This window comes from Amborella trichopoda, chromosome 1, assembly GCF_054954075.1.
Source record: "Amborella trichopoda isolate Santa Cruz 75 chromosome 1, AtrichopodaSantaCruz75HAP2 v2.0, whole genome shotgun sequence".
NCBI classification, from domain to species: domain Eukaryota; kingdom Viridiplantae; phylum Streptophyta; class Magnoliopsida; order Amborellales; family Amborellaceae; genus Amborella; species Amborella trichopoda.
Genome location: NC_142336.1, coordinates 55,316,258 through 55,334,159, shown reverse-complemented (window position 1 = coordinate 55,334,159; position 17,902 = coordinate 55,316,258). Strand labels below are relative to the sequence as shown.

Genomic DNA, 17,902 nt, shown 5'->3' with positions numbered 1-17,902 from the left:
TAGGATACTAGTGTGATATTCTTAAAACTTCTTCACAAAGCCAATAATACCTTTATATTGACCTCATTTGAAACCATTTATTGAATGTACATACTATGTTCTTGGCATATGGTTTTGAGAAGAACCTCCTTCCCCATGGTATTCACATCAGGAATAAATAAAAGAGGACTACCGCGGAAGATGAACCACCATATACTCACTTTAGTGAATGCATTTCAGACTTTTCAGCTTAGGGCCTATTTGGTTCCTTCGATATGAGACTCCTGAAGTCACACCTCGATGGAAACAGCCGATACTTACTTATTTGTTCCCTCTAAAGATGGAATTAAAATTTCCACAGGGAGTCTTGTATCCTCATTTTAAGTCAAATTTGGAATTGACATTCCTTCGAAATCAAAAGTTAAACGAACATAACCTGATATTATTATTGTTATTATTAATATTATTATTACTACTACTACTGCTATTATTATTGTTATTATCAATATTATCATTTAAAATATTTATTATTGAAACAATGATCATTTGAACATTTTTATTATAATATTGTTATTATCTTAATATAATATTTATATTATATTACTATTGAAATATTTGTAATGTATTATGTTATTTTTAACATAATAATACTATAAATTATAAATTTGGCAATTTTTGAAGTAATTCTTAAGTACAATAATCACAACATTGAGAATGGTTATTTTTTAAAAGTAATGATACAATAAAATTTTTGAATTTCATGAAGATACATCTTCCAAGCAATCCAAATAGTGAAGATGCATCTTCCAAATCTCAACCAAATGTTATCCAAACAACATACGCCCATTGTCCAAGAAAATGTCAATTCTAGGAGATACCAAATCCAGGTTACACATTTCCCCAGGATTCCCATTTCCAGGAACCAAACGGTTAGAGAAATTTCTTCTCCTTCAGGCTCTCCACTGTTTCCTTGAGACCAACCTCTATAGGAGTAAAGTTGACTCCCAACTTCTGTGTTTTCTCTTTTGATACCTGATATGGAGGGAATGGATTTTCATCTGCCCACCTGCTAAAACAGAAAAACAAAATCCACATTTTTCTGTGTAAAACTGATACCAAAAAAGTAGGGATACCACTAAAAGCCACTGAAACATGAGCAACTATATTTACAAAATTATAGCTTGCCAAGCCAATGAGAGCCAACTTCCCAGAAAACCCAAGGCAGATAGAGATTTCAAGAAAAATATGACTGAGCGAGGGAAAAATTCCTGTCCAAAATAGCAATTTTTCCGTCTCTGTATTAGACACTAACCAAGTAAGCAGCATGCATTTTCTTTTTCAATGGAAAACCACATGCATATATACAAACAAACTTCAGGTTTCATGAGCAGTTACTAAGAAAGCCCACCAAGGACAACAGTGCCTGGTGTGCTTTGTAGAGTGAGATGAGTCCCATGACAAAATATTAGACTCACTAGATTTATAGTGGGAGAGTGCTTACCTTTGAGGGATTGGATATTCTGGGTACAGCTCATGCAACACCTTTACAATTTTTGAATAATGTTCTCGTCTCTCCACCAAACAATATCTCCCACTTGCTGATGGAACCTCATATGCAAGAATATGGGCCTCTGCGACATCTTGGACAGTTATCCAATTAAAGGTTATATTTTCATTTGGCGGACTTCCTGTATCAGAAAAAAGGAAAGAAAACAAAAACTTATAATAATCAATAAGCCAGATTAGAATCCAAAGAGGTATCAATAGATGACGAAATAGCTTCATTCAAATTCTACATTCAACCACATTGCATGACCAACACTTTCTAGCCACGGGAACATAAAACCCACATTTAAGAGCATAAAGCTGGGGTTTGAACCCAAGACCTCTTGTGACAAGTTCATACGATCTACCATTGCACCAACCTCAATTAAGTGTAATAAATGTGGACTATTTACATATACATTAAAAATCAATTCTGTTAAGGGCTGATTTAACTACGACGGCGGATAAGTGCATAAATATGATTATCCCTCGGTGCAAACCATGTTGAATGTTGCATACAAACATACCATTATAGTAAAATAAAAATAGTACGGATGTGTCTTGTCGTATTGGCTTTTTAGGACAAAGTACTAGACACTCTCAATACATATTAGACATGATACTTCTGTCAGGGTCTAGGTAGCATAGCTTTAAGCATGAAATTTATTTACATTCTACTCTGCATTCTTCCCATATATCCCAAGTTGATGCAGGGTTTCTTAGAATATGATGCTTCTTTTATCCCAAGCCTAAGTATTGCTTAGAACAGAACTCGCTCAATTGGCTTTTAAAAACGAATACATGGGTAACACATTTGATCCTTCATGTAAACTATAACCCCAGACTTTTCTTATTTGGAATAAAACAAACAACAACAATGAATACTATATAGGCAGGCCACTGTTGCAATAGATGAACCTCAAATTGGTATCAAGGAAAGCTTCTCAAGGCACAAGCTCCAAACTCAACACTTAGGAAACGGGCTTATAACCTCCTGCTTGGTTTAGTGACTTGTCTAACTTCCAATGCCTACTAAAACCCCATAACTGCACAATCAATTAGATGGCTCTTTCTGCAAAAACTGATTTCTAAGTGATTACAATACCTTGTCTTGCATTTATATTGAGAAGCAAAATAAAAAACCATCCTACATCCTTTTCTCATCATTTTCTCACTATTTAATAGAGCCTTCTGTTAGTTGAACCAAAAAGCTCATGCCTCAGTGTCAAGCCTTGTGCTTGCCTCACATGAATAAAAATGCTCCATGTGGTTTTCTTTTCAAGAGAAAAACGTTTCATGTTGTACAACATTTTTCCTGGACAACTTCTTTCAACAAAATAACCTCACCATCATATAATACCAGAAATAGAGAGAATTCTATCAAATGCCAGGATATCGCTGCCAGATTTTATATTTTTCATTTTTGTCATCTGAAACCTATGTAACCAAGAAGCATACGGGTAAATATCAAATCCTTCCTAACCTCTGATGACCTCAGTCCAGTGACGACCTTTCAATATTTATAGGACCGATGCAATCTCAAGCATTTATCCCCAATCTCCATTATAAAAAATATTACTACTAAGTGCCATGCTTACCATTTAGAAGATTTAGAATAATAGCAGAACTTGAATTCAAATTTGGTTGCAGAAGGGGACCAATCACCAATCCTGGATTCATTACCACCAAGTCAATCTCCTTTTCCTTGGCAAAATCCCATGCAGCCTTCTCAGCCAAGATTTTCGATAGTGCATACCAATTCTGCAAAACAAATAAAAAATAACATTTCAAAAAGAAATCCGGCACACTCAAATTATTAGAATTATCATAAAGAACGGATGATATTCAAGTATAGGGATGGCTGCAGAAAACAGATACCAGATTGAAAAGATAAAATGAAAATTAAACAAAAGACATTAACAAAATATTGAAATACAACTATAGAAAATATTAAAATACAACTATATGGAGAAAAACACTTGAAGGCAACTATCATAACATGGATTACACTCAAGCGCACGCATGTGTGTGCATATATCAACATTGAGAGAGAGAAAGAGCGAGATGGAACAAACCACATTTTTACTTGTCTTCCAGTTGGAAAACCATGCCCCCCACTTCTTTAAGATAAATACCTGTTGTAGGACCAAGGGAAGTGCCCTAAAGAGGTGAGACACACGAGGTTTGAGCTTGGAAAGATATATGATTGGGTATTCTTGTTAGGTTTGAATTGGGGGTTTTAAAGGGTTTTAGGTTCCTAAAAATATTAGGACAGCAGAGTTTTGGGCCTTATGAAGGGCTCCAAATAGAGATAGAATTGGAAAATATGAGGTCTAAATTATAGTAGTACTAGAATTCGAGTAATAGGGAAGGATTTGTTTATGTTAGCAAAAGGTTTATGATAGGTTTCACGTTTTCTAAGGGGTTGAAGCTAGCCGGAATTTAGCAGGTCCAGGAAGATAGGAGGCGGATGTGATAGGTTCTAGGGTTCAATTGGGGTAAACCTAGTGTTTAAACTTAAGTTTGAAGGCTATGAATAATAGGTACATGGTTAGGGTAGTTTTTGAGCTAATTTACCGAGCAGTTAAGAGAGGTTGATCATACTCTCTACAAAAAGAGTTGAAGAATCTCTCCTCTAGAGGTGGCCTCTCACCACAATTGAAAACCCAAATTTCATGTCTCAAAAATTGATTATTTTGGCTAATTACATTCATTTATAGTGGTTTTAAAATACTAATCTACCCAACTTCAAAAAAATTAAAAAAACTTTCTAATTAAACTACAAGATAGTTAACAGGGTCATAAACTGTATAGGAAAGAATTTTTAGTTGCCGAGGACACTTAACTCTAAATCCATGACAAAAAACAAATCCTAATCTAATTGGAACCACACGGTGATCTACTTTCCTCTAGGTTTCATGTGGGGTCCATTGTGGCTCCACCTTGGTACACCATCTCTTGGCTGCCTTGGGTGCTATGCTATTAATATCCTTCTTAGTCGACACTAGAGTTGGAAATCTCAAACTTTCTCCAGGACTCACGGGAGAGTTGCCTTTGTGAATCGCAAGTAAAATTGATGAGTCTAGTCCGCGCTGGGCAAGTTACCAATAACAGTTCCCCAAAAAGTTAGGAAAAAAACCTAAACAACCCAAATGGCAAGTTACCAATAACAGTTCCCCAAATAGTTAGGAAAAAAAACTTAAACAACCCAAAATTAGAAAATTCATTACAAATTTCTAACCTATATACAAAATGATAGATGATAAAAAAAATACTTTATTGGCATAAACTCACTAAAATTATCTGAAGATTTAATTTAACATTAAATTATTTTCTAATTTTTATTTCTACAGTGCAAATTCAAATGAGTCTCATCGTTCCTACTTCATATTAACATGTGAAGATCAAGTAAATCCTATACAAGAAGTCCACAACCATATACGTTGTAGAGCGACAAACTCAGTCTCACAAAGAGTTGAAGGAACACAAAAATACAAAAAAGGTACTCCAATATAAAAATGCATCGGTCTACAATCAAATGTTAGCCAATAGAAAGATTGTCGGGTGTCAAACCACCTTGGCTGTCAGGGTAGGGATCCCTCCTAAACATATCTGAGACCCTAATCCAAAGTCATCAAGGCTAGTCCAAAACTCCAAATGTTAGGCTCCCTGCCACCTTAGCTCCATTGGTCATCACCTTGATCCCCCTCACCTGTTCCTCCTCTTTATAATGGCCCTCACCGTCTTGCCCACATCTTCATATGGTTTGCCTCTTTCTGAGTCTTCTGAGGGTCCCCTCTCCTTGCTTCTCCGATGTCTCTGGGCCAACTTGTTCCCTCTTATTGATGACTAGTTTTTCTTGCTCCACTAGCCATTCCTCTATAGGACCTTCCTAAAATATGTAGTCCACAATCCATGTTGATTGTATCATAATTCCTCACTTCCCTCCTCAATTGTCTCTTATATTAAGATGATGGTGACATAGACAAGCTTGTGAAGCCTTTTAAATACTTATTTCTCCTTAGTGGGTGATTCAAAGGAATGTACTCCAATTTCTCTCACACCTGATGGAGGAATAAGATTAGTTGAAGGTCATGGTTGGATCCTCTTTGAGAGGTGTCACCTCCATGTATCTCCCATCATCATGCTGGGAAGGGAGAAGATAAAACTGATCAAATATGAGTACAATCACGTAGACTAGTTCTAGTATAACCATAGTTTTAAAAACCAGAACCCCCCAGCGCCTGGGCCATCCAGAAGGCCTGGGCGATGCTCCCAGGCCTAGGCGCCCAAACTTGGCAGATATCCCTAGGTGCCCGCCAAGGAGCCCAGGGGCGGAAATCCAGTTCATTTGGGGGTATTTTTGGGTCATCTTTTTAATACTACAGGGGCAAAATTGTGGGGTTCATTTGAAACTTAAAACCCATTAGAGGTTATTTTAGAGAGAGAAAACCCACAAAAAAAAAAAATTCTAATAGGCCGCCCAGGTTCTGAGCACCCACTTAGGCGCTCGGCGGCTTAGACCCCCGACCATCTAGGTGCCTCCTAACGCTTTTTGAAACACTGAGTATAACACTATATGAGTTATGACATTGGAATTTACAACTAACTAGGGTTCTAGATTTGAACCAAATTCGCCTTGTGCATCCATATATCAATCAAGATAAAACAACAAAATACATATTTTTTGATTTACAAACTACAAGCAAAAGATCATCACATTTACACATTTTAAACAAAAGTTTGCCCCTATCAAGGCTTCAATGTGGGCATCCTTGTCTCGCTCTCATCTTCCAATACAAAATGAAAGATGGACAATGTGATCTAGCCAAGTATATACAATTAAATTTTTTCTTTTCTTTTCTTTCTTTTATTCATACCAGCTAGAATGCTTACAAGTGTATAAATTACAACTTTATTCATAAGATATACCCAAATACAATCTAGGATCTTCTCTTGCATACCGCAACAATTCTTATAATCATACAAAAATACGATGCATGAAGAATCAAGAAACATGGAGCTATTAGAATACCAAATACCTTGCCTCAGGTTACCCCCAAGGACTTCGTACACCAGCCATCGGGTCTCCTCCACCGATGGTGCATGAGATCTCGGTCCTAACCTTGCCTCATAATTGGGGAAGCCTAAGAAAAACCTCTAGAGAGCATGACATGGGATGGATGCAGACCTCACAGCACAAAACACAAGCACATGTACTATCTCAAGGCTAGGGCATGCCACCCTTAGTGGTTAGGGCTTGCCCCTTAGGGTTTCTTACATTTTATATTAATCAAAACTCTAACAAGAAAGAGAAAGAGAGAGAGAGTGAGAGAGAGAGAGAGAGAAATAGAGAGGCCAACCTTTGTTCACACTTGTAGAGAATGGAACCCATAGAGTGTATTTGTAGGGTAGAGGCTAGGGTTTTGCCATCATTATGAGACTTAATCTGCACCGTAGATCTTGGAGTCCTGTAGGGTGAAGAGATCTTAGCCCTTCATTCCTTAAATCAGTCATCGTGACTAAAGGAATGAGCTAGAACTATTATCCCTCAGTTTCCATAACTCTATTCCCATCAAATATTTGTGTAAAGAAAATACTAGATATTTACTTATTTAATTCTCATCAATTTCTACACTTTCCACTTTTAAAACAATCATCCTTGATTTGAAACATTTTCCTAAAATTTCAAAATCATCTAGAAAGCTTTAATGCCCCCCCGCACCCTCAAATAAATTTTAGATTAATCAAACTGACTTTTAGAAGTCAATAAATATTTTTTCTTTCTCACCATAATAAGTAAATCCATAAAATTGATTTTAGCGTATTTAAAAATATTTTTTCACAAAAATAAAATATCCAAAGAGATCTAAAAATTCATTTTAATAATTCAAAATATAAGTAAAATATAATTAAACATATTAAAAATTTTTAATGAGAATTGGATCCAAAAAGTCAAGAATATCACAAATATACTGAAGACTCCATCCCTTCTAGCAACCGCAACTCACCGTCATCTTCTCAAACTGACCCAACAGCTACCCATAACCCACAGCCAATCACAAGCGTTCATGCTTGGACTATCAAAGTCATCTATTAAATGAAAGAAACACAATCCTAGCACATGGATTACAGACCTCTCTAGGGACAAGCCTAGATTACAAAAACATGTGCACACTTATTACAATTAAGCTTAGATCACACAGACATGTGCACACATATTACAATTGGTGCATGAGGGCTATCTCTCGCACATGTACATGTCACACCCTCAATGGGTGTCTGCTTCCCAATACGGCTATCATATGTACATGATGTGCGATTGTCAAGATGAGGATTTGGCCCTTGTCTCTTCAGGCCCTCCAATCACACAAAAGAGTCACACAGTCCTTTGGCCAGCTACTCTGGGCATCTCTCTGACCTCATCAAGGGTTAACCCTAAACCCCCCACGGTTGTGCCTCATGCCCAAAGATAAAGGGTTTTAAACTTAACATCGCCTAGATCGTTAAGCCTAGTTTGAGTTTCGGCATCAATATTGCTATCTTTGATCACTCTGGACCATAATCCTTTGGTCCCTTTGGACCGTACTCCCCTTGGAGTTATCATATAACTATAGTCATAATTTTACATGTTCTCATAAGGTTTTTAAATGGGCACATAACCCAACAAATAATTTGCCCTTTCCATGATCTCAAGGTGCTAGCTCTAACCTGGTTGGTAGTGGTATGCGGGGTTAGAAAAGAAACCTAACCTAAACACATTGATATCAATGGCCAGGACAAACTTCCACAACCCACAAGGCGCATAGAGCATAAATTAAGATATACATACACACTGAAAGTTGAAATCAAATGTTACCTGCTACATGGATATGGCAGCATAGTATGGCAGGCCACTTCTCAACAATGATGATCCATATTTTGTTGTGGTGTTTGCAATGGGCTTCTATGGACAGCATTGCAGGGTCTAGTGCTTCAGATAAGATCTCTCATGACAGGTTTTACACCTTAATCAGCCAACTTGAGTACTACTATAAGTACGGCGGTGGCAACAACAATTTGCTAGAAGTTATCCCATGCCCGTGGTGATGATTCCTTCGACTTCTCGTGCAGTTTTGAGTCCTAAATATAGCTGTAGAAACTCATTACTCGTAAACTAACATCTCCTTCAATCCTGATTGCAACCTTAAATTGACTTTATAGTCAAGTTTGAGGTCGTGAATCTAATGATAGCAGGCCTTATGCGCTTATTTCAACTTTCTTCTCTTTCTCAACGCATCCCTTCACTACTTCTAAATAAGGTCCATACAGTGCTGTGTTGGGACTCCAAACAAAATGCTTCCTCTTCCTCATAAACAACTTCCTTGCTGAATGCAGTTATTCACATTGTAATCACCTGAACTAGATTCTCCTCCCCAACTGCATGCACAACATTATCAAGCATATTAAACAAAAACATCACATTCCAGAGTTTATTGGAACTGGAAGGGAAGATTGTTCCACTTGGGCAATACATTAAAAAAAAATAATATACATTATGTTCCCATCCTTCCAGCCATTTGACATAATAGGAAACCCATCCTTCGTCACATGATTATAATCATCAAGAAATAGGTCCACCTCGACCACCTCTCCTCATCCCAGCAAGGTCTGCAAGGTCACGTGCAGTTGAGCCCTTGAATCCTGACCATGCATTCGCCACAGCAGATATCATCACTTTCCTATCATTGCATTAAATGATATCACAGTGTTATAAAACCACTTCATTTTTCCTTTTGTTTCTTCTTCTTCCCCATGTCGACCTTAGGGTTCTCTACTCTGCTTCAAGCTTATGAAAAGAGGGGTCAATTGGAACCTGGGTAGGTTCAATAGCCTGCATACTGCTGCATAGCTCCATGTGTGGCCTGGGGATGGGAAGGCTGGCAAGTAGTAGGACTTCTAGTCTCAATAAAGGTGGAAGACCAAAAAAGACTTGGGATTCATGGCCATATTTCCCCAAGCCAGGTAAAATATTGGTAAAGGGGGCATCGGATGGTACTTCTAGCTCTCAATTTTCCAGCATGAATTCCTTCTAGATTGGCCCCTCTTCACGCTCAAGTTGGGCCTGAAAATCTTCATCCTCTTCCTCATGAGAAGATGCATAATAATTAAACCAAAAAATGAGATGATGCATAATACAGTCTCCTATCTCCTCAACCAGCCTCTGTCTTTGTGTCTTCCTTCAAGCACATTGTCCCACATCACGGCAAGATGATGTTTTAAGCAATTTATATTGTCTCACCTCTCCTTCCCACAATTAGTCCCCTTCACCCTCCCCTTATCCACATGGCCACATCCAGCCTCAACCCAAATTGATTAGCTAGATCCTCGACCCCCTTGAGTCGAGATCTCCTAAGCCTACAAAACCCAGCATGCGAGAGGCAAGCCAACCAAAATATTTTATATACATAATTTACGAAAAAATGACACTACTAAATTTTTCAAGAGCAAATATTACTTTCAAAAAAATCTAAGCCAACTAGAGACAGTAAAAACCATCGAAAAATACTCCATTACCAACATCAAGTTATTAAAAGAAAAAAGCAACGTTAAGTTTTTTTTTTTTTTTTTGACACTAAACAGCATGAAGTTATTATTGAAAAAAAGACTAATGTGATCTTGCCGGGCGATACTTTTTTATTTTTTTTCTTTTTTTTACCCCTTTTCTTTTCATTTGGCAAAGATCACTTACAAGTAGTCTTATTACAATAACTCTTGCTTCAAAGAAAATAAAACTAACAAATCCAAGATTTTAAAAACCTTGATGCCATTAAACCAATTTTCTTTAAACAAAGAAAATATCCACAATTCTTATACTTGGGAATATAAAGACAATATAATTAAATATGACAAGAAACAAAAAGAGAGTGCTGGAGATTACCTCAACTGGGCTTAGTACACCCCACACCGAGTCTCCTCCTTCCGATGGTGCTCAGGTTCTATAATTGGTCTCTTGATTCTCCTAGATATGGCAAAACCCTCTCAATGACATATGGATCTCAATCTAAAATCAACTACCTAAGGACTCTAGGCCTTAGTCTTGCTCAAGCTCCTTTGACTTGATCTTTGGAGAGATGAGAGATAGATCAAAGAGAGAGAGAGATCTACTAGCAAAGGGATCCTCCCCTTTGCTATCCAAAACATCAAACCACTACAAGCTACCATTAGCTTGGGCGTGCCACCTAGAAACGAGAGAGAGGTGACTTGGGCGTGTCTTTTTGGCTTGAGAAAGATTTTGGTTCGGGTGTGCCCTCTTTAGAAAAACTTGGGAGAGATCTTGAAGCCCTAGGTGGGGCATGCCACCTATAGAGTGATCTTTGAGAGAGACAGATAAACCCTTAGAGAGAGAAGAGAAAATGGGTGTAGAGATTTTATGAGGTGGGAAAGCCTTTTTTTATAGATTTTCTATGCCTTGAAGTTTGGTAGGATCAAATCTTAACCGTCAATCTAAGGAGACTTGTGGGGTGAGAGATTTGAGTCATCCATCTCTTTGATCCACCATCAAGATTCAAAGAGATGAGCAAAAGCCTTATCCTCCCTTTCCTAGATCTATTCCCATCAAATCTTTAAATAAAAAAAAGTATATATCTTACTTTCTATGTTAGTATATTCAATCCTTATTTCTTGGTTCAAGTAATCTTGATTCAAAGATTTACTAAATATTTCAAATATTCAACCTTATCATGTAAGTTAGCTATTCTCAAAGATAAGCCAACAAACAAGGGGATAACTATCACCCAATCTTGGAGAACAAGTTAGTCCCTATTGGCGGGGCGTGCCACCCTTTGGTGGCCACAGATGGGCCCCACCCAATCCCACATGTTCTAAATTGGGCCTTCATATTTATGGAGGGTCCCATATAATTTTAGAAAATATTTTATTTTATATTTTGAATTTTTAAATCTTATATTTTATTTAAAACATTGGAAAATTAAGTTCTCTTAATTTATAAATCCAAATGACAAAAATAAAATATTAGAAGATTCACAAAAACTCAAATAAACATTCTAAAAATTCATATATCATAAAATTAATTAAAACTAATTAATTTTGATGAGAATCGAATCCATTAGATCTAATAATTTATCAATATATGGGAGCACTCCACCTTCAACTGCAGATCACGATCTACTAGCAGTTCCCATGACTCACAGTCCACTGTAGGGGCTCATGATTGGACCACCAAAGTCGGCCAATAAAATAGGGGATGCAATCCCAGTTTATGGATTTCTGGTTCTCCCCTAGAGACAAAAAAATCATGGTCCTCCATAGTCCAGACTATGATGCAACCATGACTCTATGGTACATAAAGGTAATCTCTCGCACATGTATACGCTTCATCCTCATTGGTGAATCTCAAAACGACTATCTATGTACATGCCGTGTGATGACATAACGATGAGGTTTTAGCCCTGTCTCTAAAGGCTATTCATCACACACAAGGGCCACACAGTCCCTCGGCTCTCATTTAGGCATACTCCGACCTCATCAAGGGTTAACCCAGTAAACCATTCTCGGTAGATCCCTATGCCTAGGTATCTTGGGTTTTTTCAAACTCGGCTGGCCTAACACGTCGAGCTTAGTCTAAGTATCGGCAAATTGCATTTGCCTAGTATGGTCCACAAGAAGACCACACTCCCACTAAGTTTATGTTTCACTACATAAAATGCTCATACAAGCTCTCATAAGGCCTTTAAAGGCTACATAAACCCAACAATTACATCCATAGAAACATAATTTTTATGCCTTAAATCTGGGAAAAAAATGATTCATAGAATATTTTGAGAGGAATACGATTTTGGAAACAGTCCAAGCATGCTAGAGGCGAAAAAAAAAAAAAAAAATCTAACAGCCATCATCATAAAAACCTTAACATTGTTAAAGCACAAAAACAATCTCCTAGTATATATATGAAAATGAGGAATAAAAATTGAATCTTACTGATTTTTTGAATAGAATACAACAAAAATACAATATTAACTCAGATATAACTAAATCTAGTGATATTAGTCCAAGAAGTTCCATTTATATCAATTTTAATTGAAAAAATGAATGACGGTTTCACTTACCCAAATTTTTTAGGCCGATCCTCCAATTTTTGCACTCAATGGAAATTAATGCCTCTAATTTAATTAATCCAAATTCTTGAAACTTTCATCCAAATAATGTTTCGTAATAACAAAAATACAATATTAATTTAGATATAACTAAATCTAGTGAAATTAGCCCAAGAAGTTCCATTTATATCAATTTTAATTGAAAAAGTGAATGACAGTTTCACTTACCCAAATTTTTGAGGCCGATCCTCCAATTTTGCACTCAATGGAAATTAATGCCTGTAATTTAGTTAATCCAAGTACTTGAAACTCTCATCCAAATAATGTTTCTAATAAAAATAAAAAAAATCGGAGACTTTGAGTGGCAAACTTCCTTTCTCTGACCACACAGATTTCGCTTCGGCTTTGGAAACCCCCCTTCTATTAAATTAAATAAGATGAAAGGAACTACTCAAAATGAATCACATTGTATTATAGACCATCATTAAAGAGGAATCCTTCTTTCTCTATGATTTTACTCAACAGAGTTTCAATAGATTTGGGCAATTCAGGGCTTGATGAACCTACTAAGCAAACTATCCAGACAAGACAAACGAGCCAAGTGCTTATTCATGTACAGCTGGGCCAAGGGCTTTGATTTTTAAGATTTTTTAATTGAGAATAAGCCTAGATCCAATATAGAACTCAAAAATAGGCTCAGGTAACTAAGAAAATGCAAGATTGAGCTAGTCTTGCGAAGCAAATGCAAGTTGTTGAACTTCAGCCAAACCTTCGTTCGAAAAACACAATCTCACAAATCTGAGGAATTTGAAGTTTTTCGTTCAAATCTAATCTTTCTAGTAGCTAGAGGATGCAAAAGCAACAGTACAACCCACATTTTAGACCAAATTGATGCTTGGTTGAGCAGAAAATAAAACAGGGGGTTTGGTTTTCTGTCCCCCATTATATCTGAATTTTTTGTCAGACTAAGCAAGTTCTGATAGACTCACGAGTCTATCAGGAGCTCAACAAGTTTTTGACAAGTTGGCTGAGTTACTATTGTAACTTGGGTAAGCAAGGAGTGAAGTTCCAGACTTGGCAGGCTGCCAAGCCCTAGTGACTCAGGCACGTTCGAGTTGAACTCACTTTGTTTTCCAAAACTGTTCAAAACCATATACACATAAGGACTAAAGAGAGTGTTTCTGTAAAAACCGTTCTTATAAAATATTTTGAGCAATTGCAACAAGTGCCTTTTTCCTATGTCGCAGCTGGAAACCATAACACCCCCTTCTTCATGATAAATACCTAGTAAATATCACTCTTCTCGACATTTTGGAAGCAACTTAAAATATTGGAAGGGGCCTCCTTCCAAGAGAGGCAGGGCCGCTTGTGCCAGCCAATCCTCATACAAGTCCCCTCTTCTCTCATCCCTTTCATGTTTTTAGTCTCATCGCTTTGATTTGTCTGCATATGATCTTAACATGAACTCATTGTAGACAAAGGTGTAACAAACATTATAAAAAGTGAAGCTCACAAAACAATCAAGAAGACCTTCTTCTTTCCAACTATATACAACATGAATATTTCACACATATGAACTTAAGCTACTCGAATATTTCACTGCATAACTATAGTTCACACAAGATCTAGCATGAATATATCATCAAATCATACTTCAAGGTTTGCATAGCACAACAAGATAAACTGAGACAATAAAATGATTGGCCTTTCGATATTGACTCCCAGCAGTCTGTTAACATAAGCCACCTATCTAATATTCATTTTACGATGAAATCCTTAGCTAATAAATTGAATTCTATTAATTTCAGCATCATTCTTGGTGAACCTCGATGGTATTAATGGATAAAATTCATAGATAAAAACCATACATGACTACGAAGCTGTTTTAGCTAATAAATTCAATTCTCTTACTTTCAGTATCATTCTTTTTGAACCCAGATGGTATTAAGGGATAACATCCACAGAGAAAAAACATACACAACTACAAACCTGTGTGTCTTTGCAAACCGTTGGATCAGAAAACCAAGTCTCATCAACAACAACATCCGGAGATCGAGGATTTTTATTGTAAACCACAGCTGCCATGGAGGATGTCACAACCACCCTTTTAATAGATGAAAATTTGGAACAGGACCCAAGAACATTAAGAGTTCCCTTCACAGCTGGATCAATTATTTCAGTCTGGTGCATTAAATCAAACAAAAATACATTAAAATACTTAGTAAGTTAGAAAAAGGGAAACTATCAATTACCCATGAGAGATGAACAATTTAACACTTTCCCCTATCTTTTGATTTAATTTCAAAACACCTATGAAAAAGCACATGGTCTGGAGTTGGAATAGTTGCAAATGCGCAAGATGTTAAATACTTCATCTAATGGGTATTTTGATGAATTCCCTAAAGAAAATCATAGCAGCTTGGTAAGCACACAGCAAACAAAAATATAATCCAGTAACATAAGGAAAATTATTTAAATGGTTGTAAAAATACTGCATCATGATTCATATTAGAAGAGACAGATAACATAGCTTACCAGGGACGCAAGCTTGATTTACTGCCTAATTTTATTTTGGATGGCCTATTGCTATCTGGTATCCACGGAAACAACATCTTATATATTCCAATACAACCAATCCATATCCAAATATACTAGAAACCCTAGAGAATAATGCGCACAGTAAATAGTAGTGAGATACTTGTATCATGTCAAGAAGTATCAACATTTGAGAACAATAACTGAAACAATACAAACTAGCTCGTAGAAGTAACGTGCCCATATAAAGATTTGCATGCAATTCCAACCACGATACAACAAACATTCCTATTTCTGGCTTGGAAATGGACAACACTGCTGTACATGCTTAAATCATCTGCCTCAAGAGAACACATGGTGTTCTGCACTTCTATGGAAATGATTGCACATTAGAAAATGTCATTTGCAGGATTAGGTAATTAATCTTTTGCATATCTAACAATATTGTGGGAACCTTAGCCACCAGAAACACCCCATGGATAAAGAATCAGAACAGATGATTTCCATTAGGAATCACAGAAGAATTCGTGAAGAAACATCAGTTTTAGGATAATATATCTATTGCAAGGAAAATTCGAAGCAACATAATTTTATCCAAAACATACCAAAGTTGGTAAGTATCTCATAACAAGACATTTGATGAGTCTAAAGCTCGTTCTTAATGTATGGTAAGTGATAATACTAGTAAACAAATGTAAATAACTTAGAAACAACCTGAGGGTCCTTGACTGAGAAAACAACGGGTGACGCCACATGAAAAACACCATCACATCCATCCACCGCTGCATCAAAGGATCTGTCTTCCATGTTTTCAGCTTTGAACAATTTGAGCCTTTCATTAGCTCCATCAAGCTCAAATAAGTGTTTGGTCTTCTTTGAGTCATCTGCAGTACCATAACACAAAAACAGTGACTGCAATTCCATAGAATTAGAATGCATGCGTAAAGTCTTCATGCTAATGTCTATCAATAAAGAACAATGCACACAAATAAGAGACTGGACAGAGTCAATAAAGACGAGGGTGGAGATCAGTTCACTGTTGACTCCTGAGATTCTTCTTGTTTTCTCTCAAATGAAAATATTCAATTATTCATAACAAAAACAAGAGGGAAAAGTAATGGGAGAATAAAAAGAAAATTGTTTCATTCGGGGCTGGACCACATTTGTACAATATGCGGTCCCAAGGTATAAAGCACCCATCTTAAAGATGGGCGAAAATAGGTGGTCCATCTAAAAACAATTGAAACTAACGGTCCAAATGTTTTCTTAATAGAATTATTATTTCTAATTTTCAAAATTTATTTATTTATTCATATTCATGCTCTCCATGTTACAGATTACATGTCCTTAAAAATTAGGTCCAAAAATCCATTTCAAAAATAGATTTTTATGAGGTGACTCATTTCTGCATGGACTCAAAGAAACCGTGTCCAGAATAAAATTCCTAAAAGAAAAGGCAAACAATTCATACAGATACCACCAATCATCAAAAAATTTAAACAAATAGATGAATCACTATAAATCAAAAGGTCACATGAACGCAAAAACTAAACCATTAATGCTTCTGAAACAACCTTCATACAGACCAAATCCTAATTTTCTTTTCCTTTCAGATTTATCCCAATAAATTACATAAACATTAGGTGATAAAAGAATTGATCGTGATTTTCTCGATTCAGTAAACCAAAATCAATTCACAGTTCATTTTTTACTTTAAGATCTCTCTCTCTCTCTCACATCATCCAAAGAAAGATATATCCATGGACTAAGAAAAAGAAAGAAGGCATAAAAAGAAAAATGGAAGGGAGAAATGTTTTACTAATATCGCGAACAGTGGCTCGAACAGTGTAACCCCTCTGTAAAAGGAGCTTGACCAGCCATGACCCAATGTAACCTGACGCTCCAGTTACGCACACTACCTTCCCGCTCATCCTCTATCTCTCTCTGCGACTACTCGAACTCAGGGTGCTCAAAAATCTTAATCATAATCTCTCTCTCTCTCTAACTCTCTCTGATTATTGAAACGCAACTGTGTTCAAAATCTCAAAGATAATGTTTCTCCGTTGTATTCTAAATCTTAAACGTGATTTGGTGGTTCTCTAAAACATTAATTAAAATGTTAGCATTAGAAAAAGAAAAATTAGTGGATCTGAAGATTTGCGCTCTAGACTGTCTTACACTAATTGAATAAACTAATAAAGTATGGAAAAAGTTTATATGAGGTTGCAACCTTATGTTGTGGAATTAAACGACCCATCATAAAAAGTTGTTTTGATGTAGAAAAATCCAAATTGATTATCTCGACATCATACATTTCTCAATCCGAGATATAGAGTATCTTGCAACCCATCATTCGAACAGTCTATTTTCAAAAATTTCATGTATTTATAAATCTATTTGATTTGAACCATTTTTTAAAATTCAAAATTTTATAATTAAACATAAAAATAGCCAATTCGGGTCTTTGATGTGGGCCTTACATCTATATTACATATTGATGTGCACCTTACATCTATATTACATATCTTAACCTTACTTTTATATTATAAGATTGAGTTATTATATAATTTTTTAAAAAAAAAACAAAGGAACAACCCCCAAATAAAACTATAAAAATGAAAAAAAATTCAAGAACCGTAGTGAGAGCAAGCTTTCAGATGAAGCTTATACAAACTAAGCACGAAAAATCTAAGACGTTTACCCAAGAGGAGAACCCCTAAAAATCCCATCGCTAGAGAGAATGATCT

The 17,902-nt window shown here is 36.3% G+C and overlaps 1 protein-coding gene across 2 annotated transcripts; it reads right to left on the bottom strand.

The window, feature by feature from the left end:
* Positions 1-687: 687 nt before the first annotated feature.
* On the bottom strand, positions 688-17,334 carry LOC18440871 (phenylacetaldehyde reductase). 2 transcript variants are annotated; one of them, XM_020671348.2, is made up of 6 exons: positions 16,975-17,334; positions 15,870-16,039; positions 14,610-14,801; positions 3,123-3,285; positions 1,481-1,667; positions 688-1,048 (listed from the first exon to the last, which is right to left on the bottom strand). In XM_020671348.2, exons 1-6 carry the CDS (start codon positions 17,084-17,086, stop codon positions 910-912), a joined length of 963 nt encoding a protein of 320 aa, XP_020527007.1. In that variant the 5' UTR covers positions 17,087-17,334; the 3' UTR covers positions 688-909. The 2 variants fall into 2 exon arrangements, with proteins under 2 accessions (XP_020527007.1, XP_011625808.1); XM_011627506.3 differs by having other exon boundaries at positions 688-1,045.
* Between the last annotated feature and the right edge of the window lie 568 nt (positions 17,335-17,902).

Coding starts and splice junctions, on each gene's coding strand:
- LOC18440871 (XM_020671348.2), bottom strand. CDS start 17,086: ATGAGCGGGAAGGTAGTGTGCGTAACTGGAGCGTCAGGTTACATTGGG. Junction 16,040..16,974: donor AGCCACTGTTCGCGATATTA/GTAAAACATTTC, acceptor ATGGTACTGCAG/ATGACTCAAAGAAGACCAAA. Junction 14,802..15,869: donor TCTCAGTCAAGGACCCTCAG/GTTGTTTCTAAG, acceptor TTAATGCACCAG/ACTGAAATAATTGATCCAGC.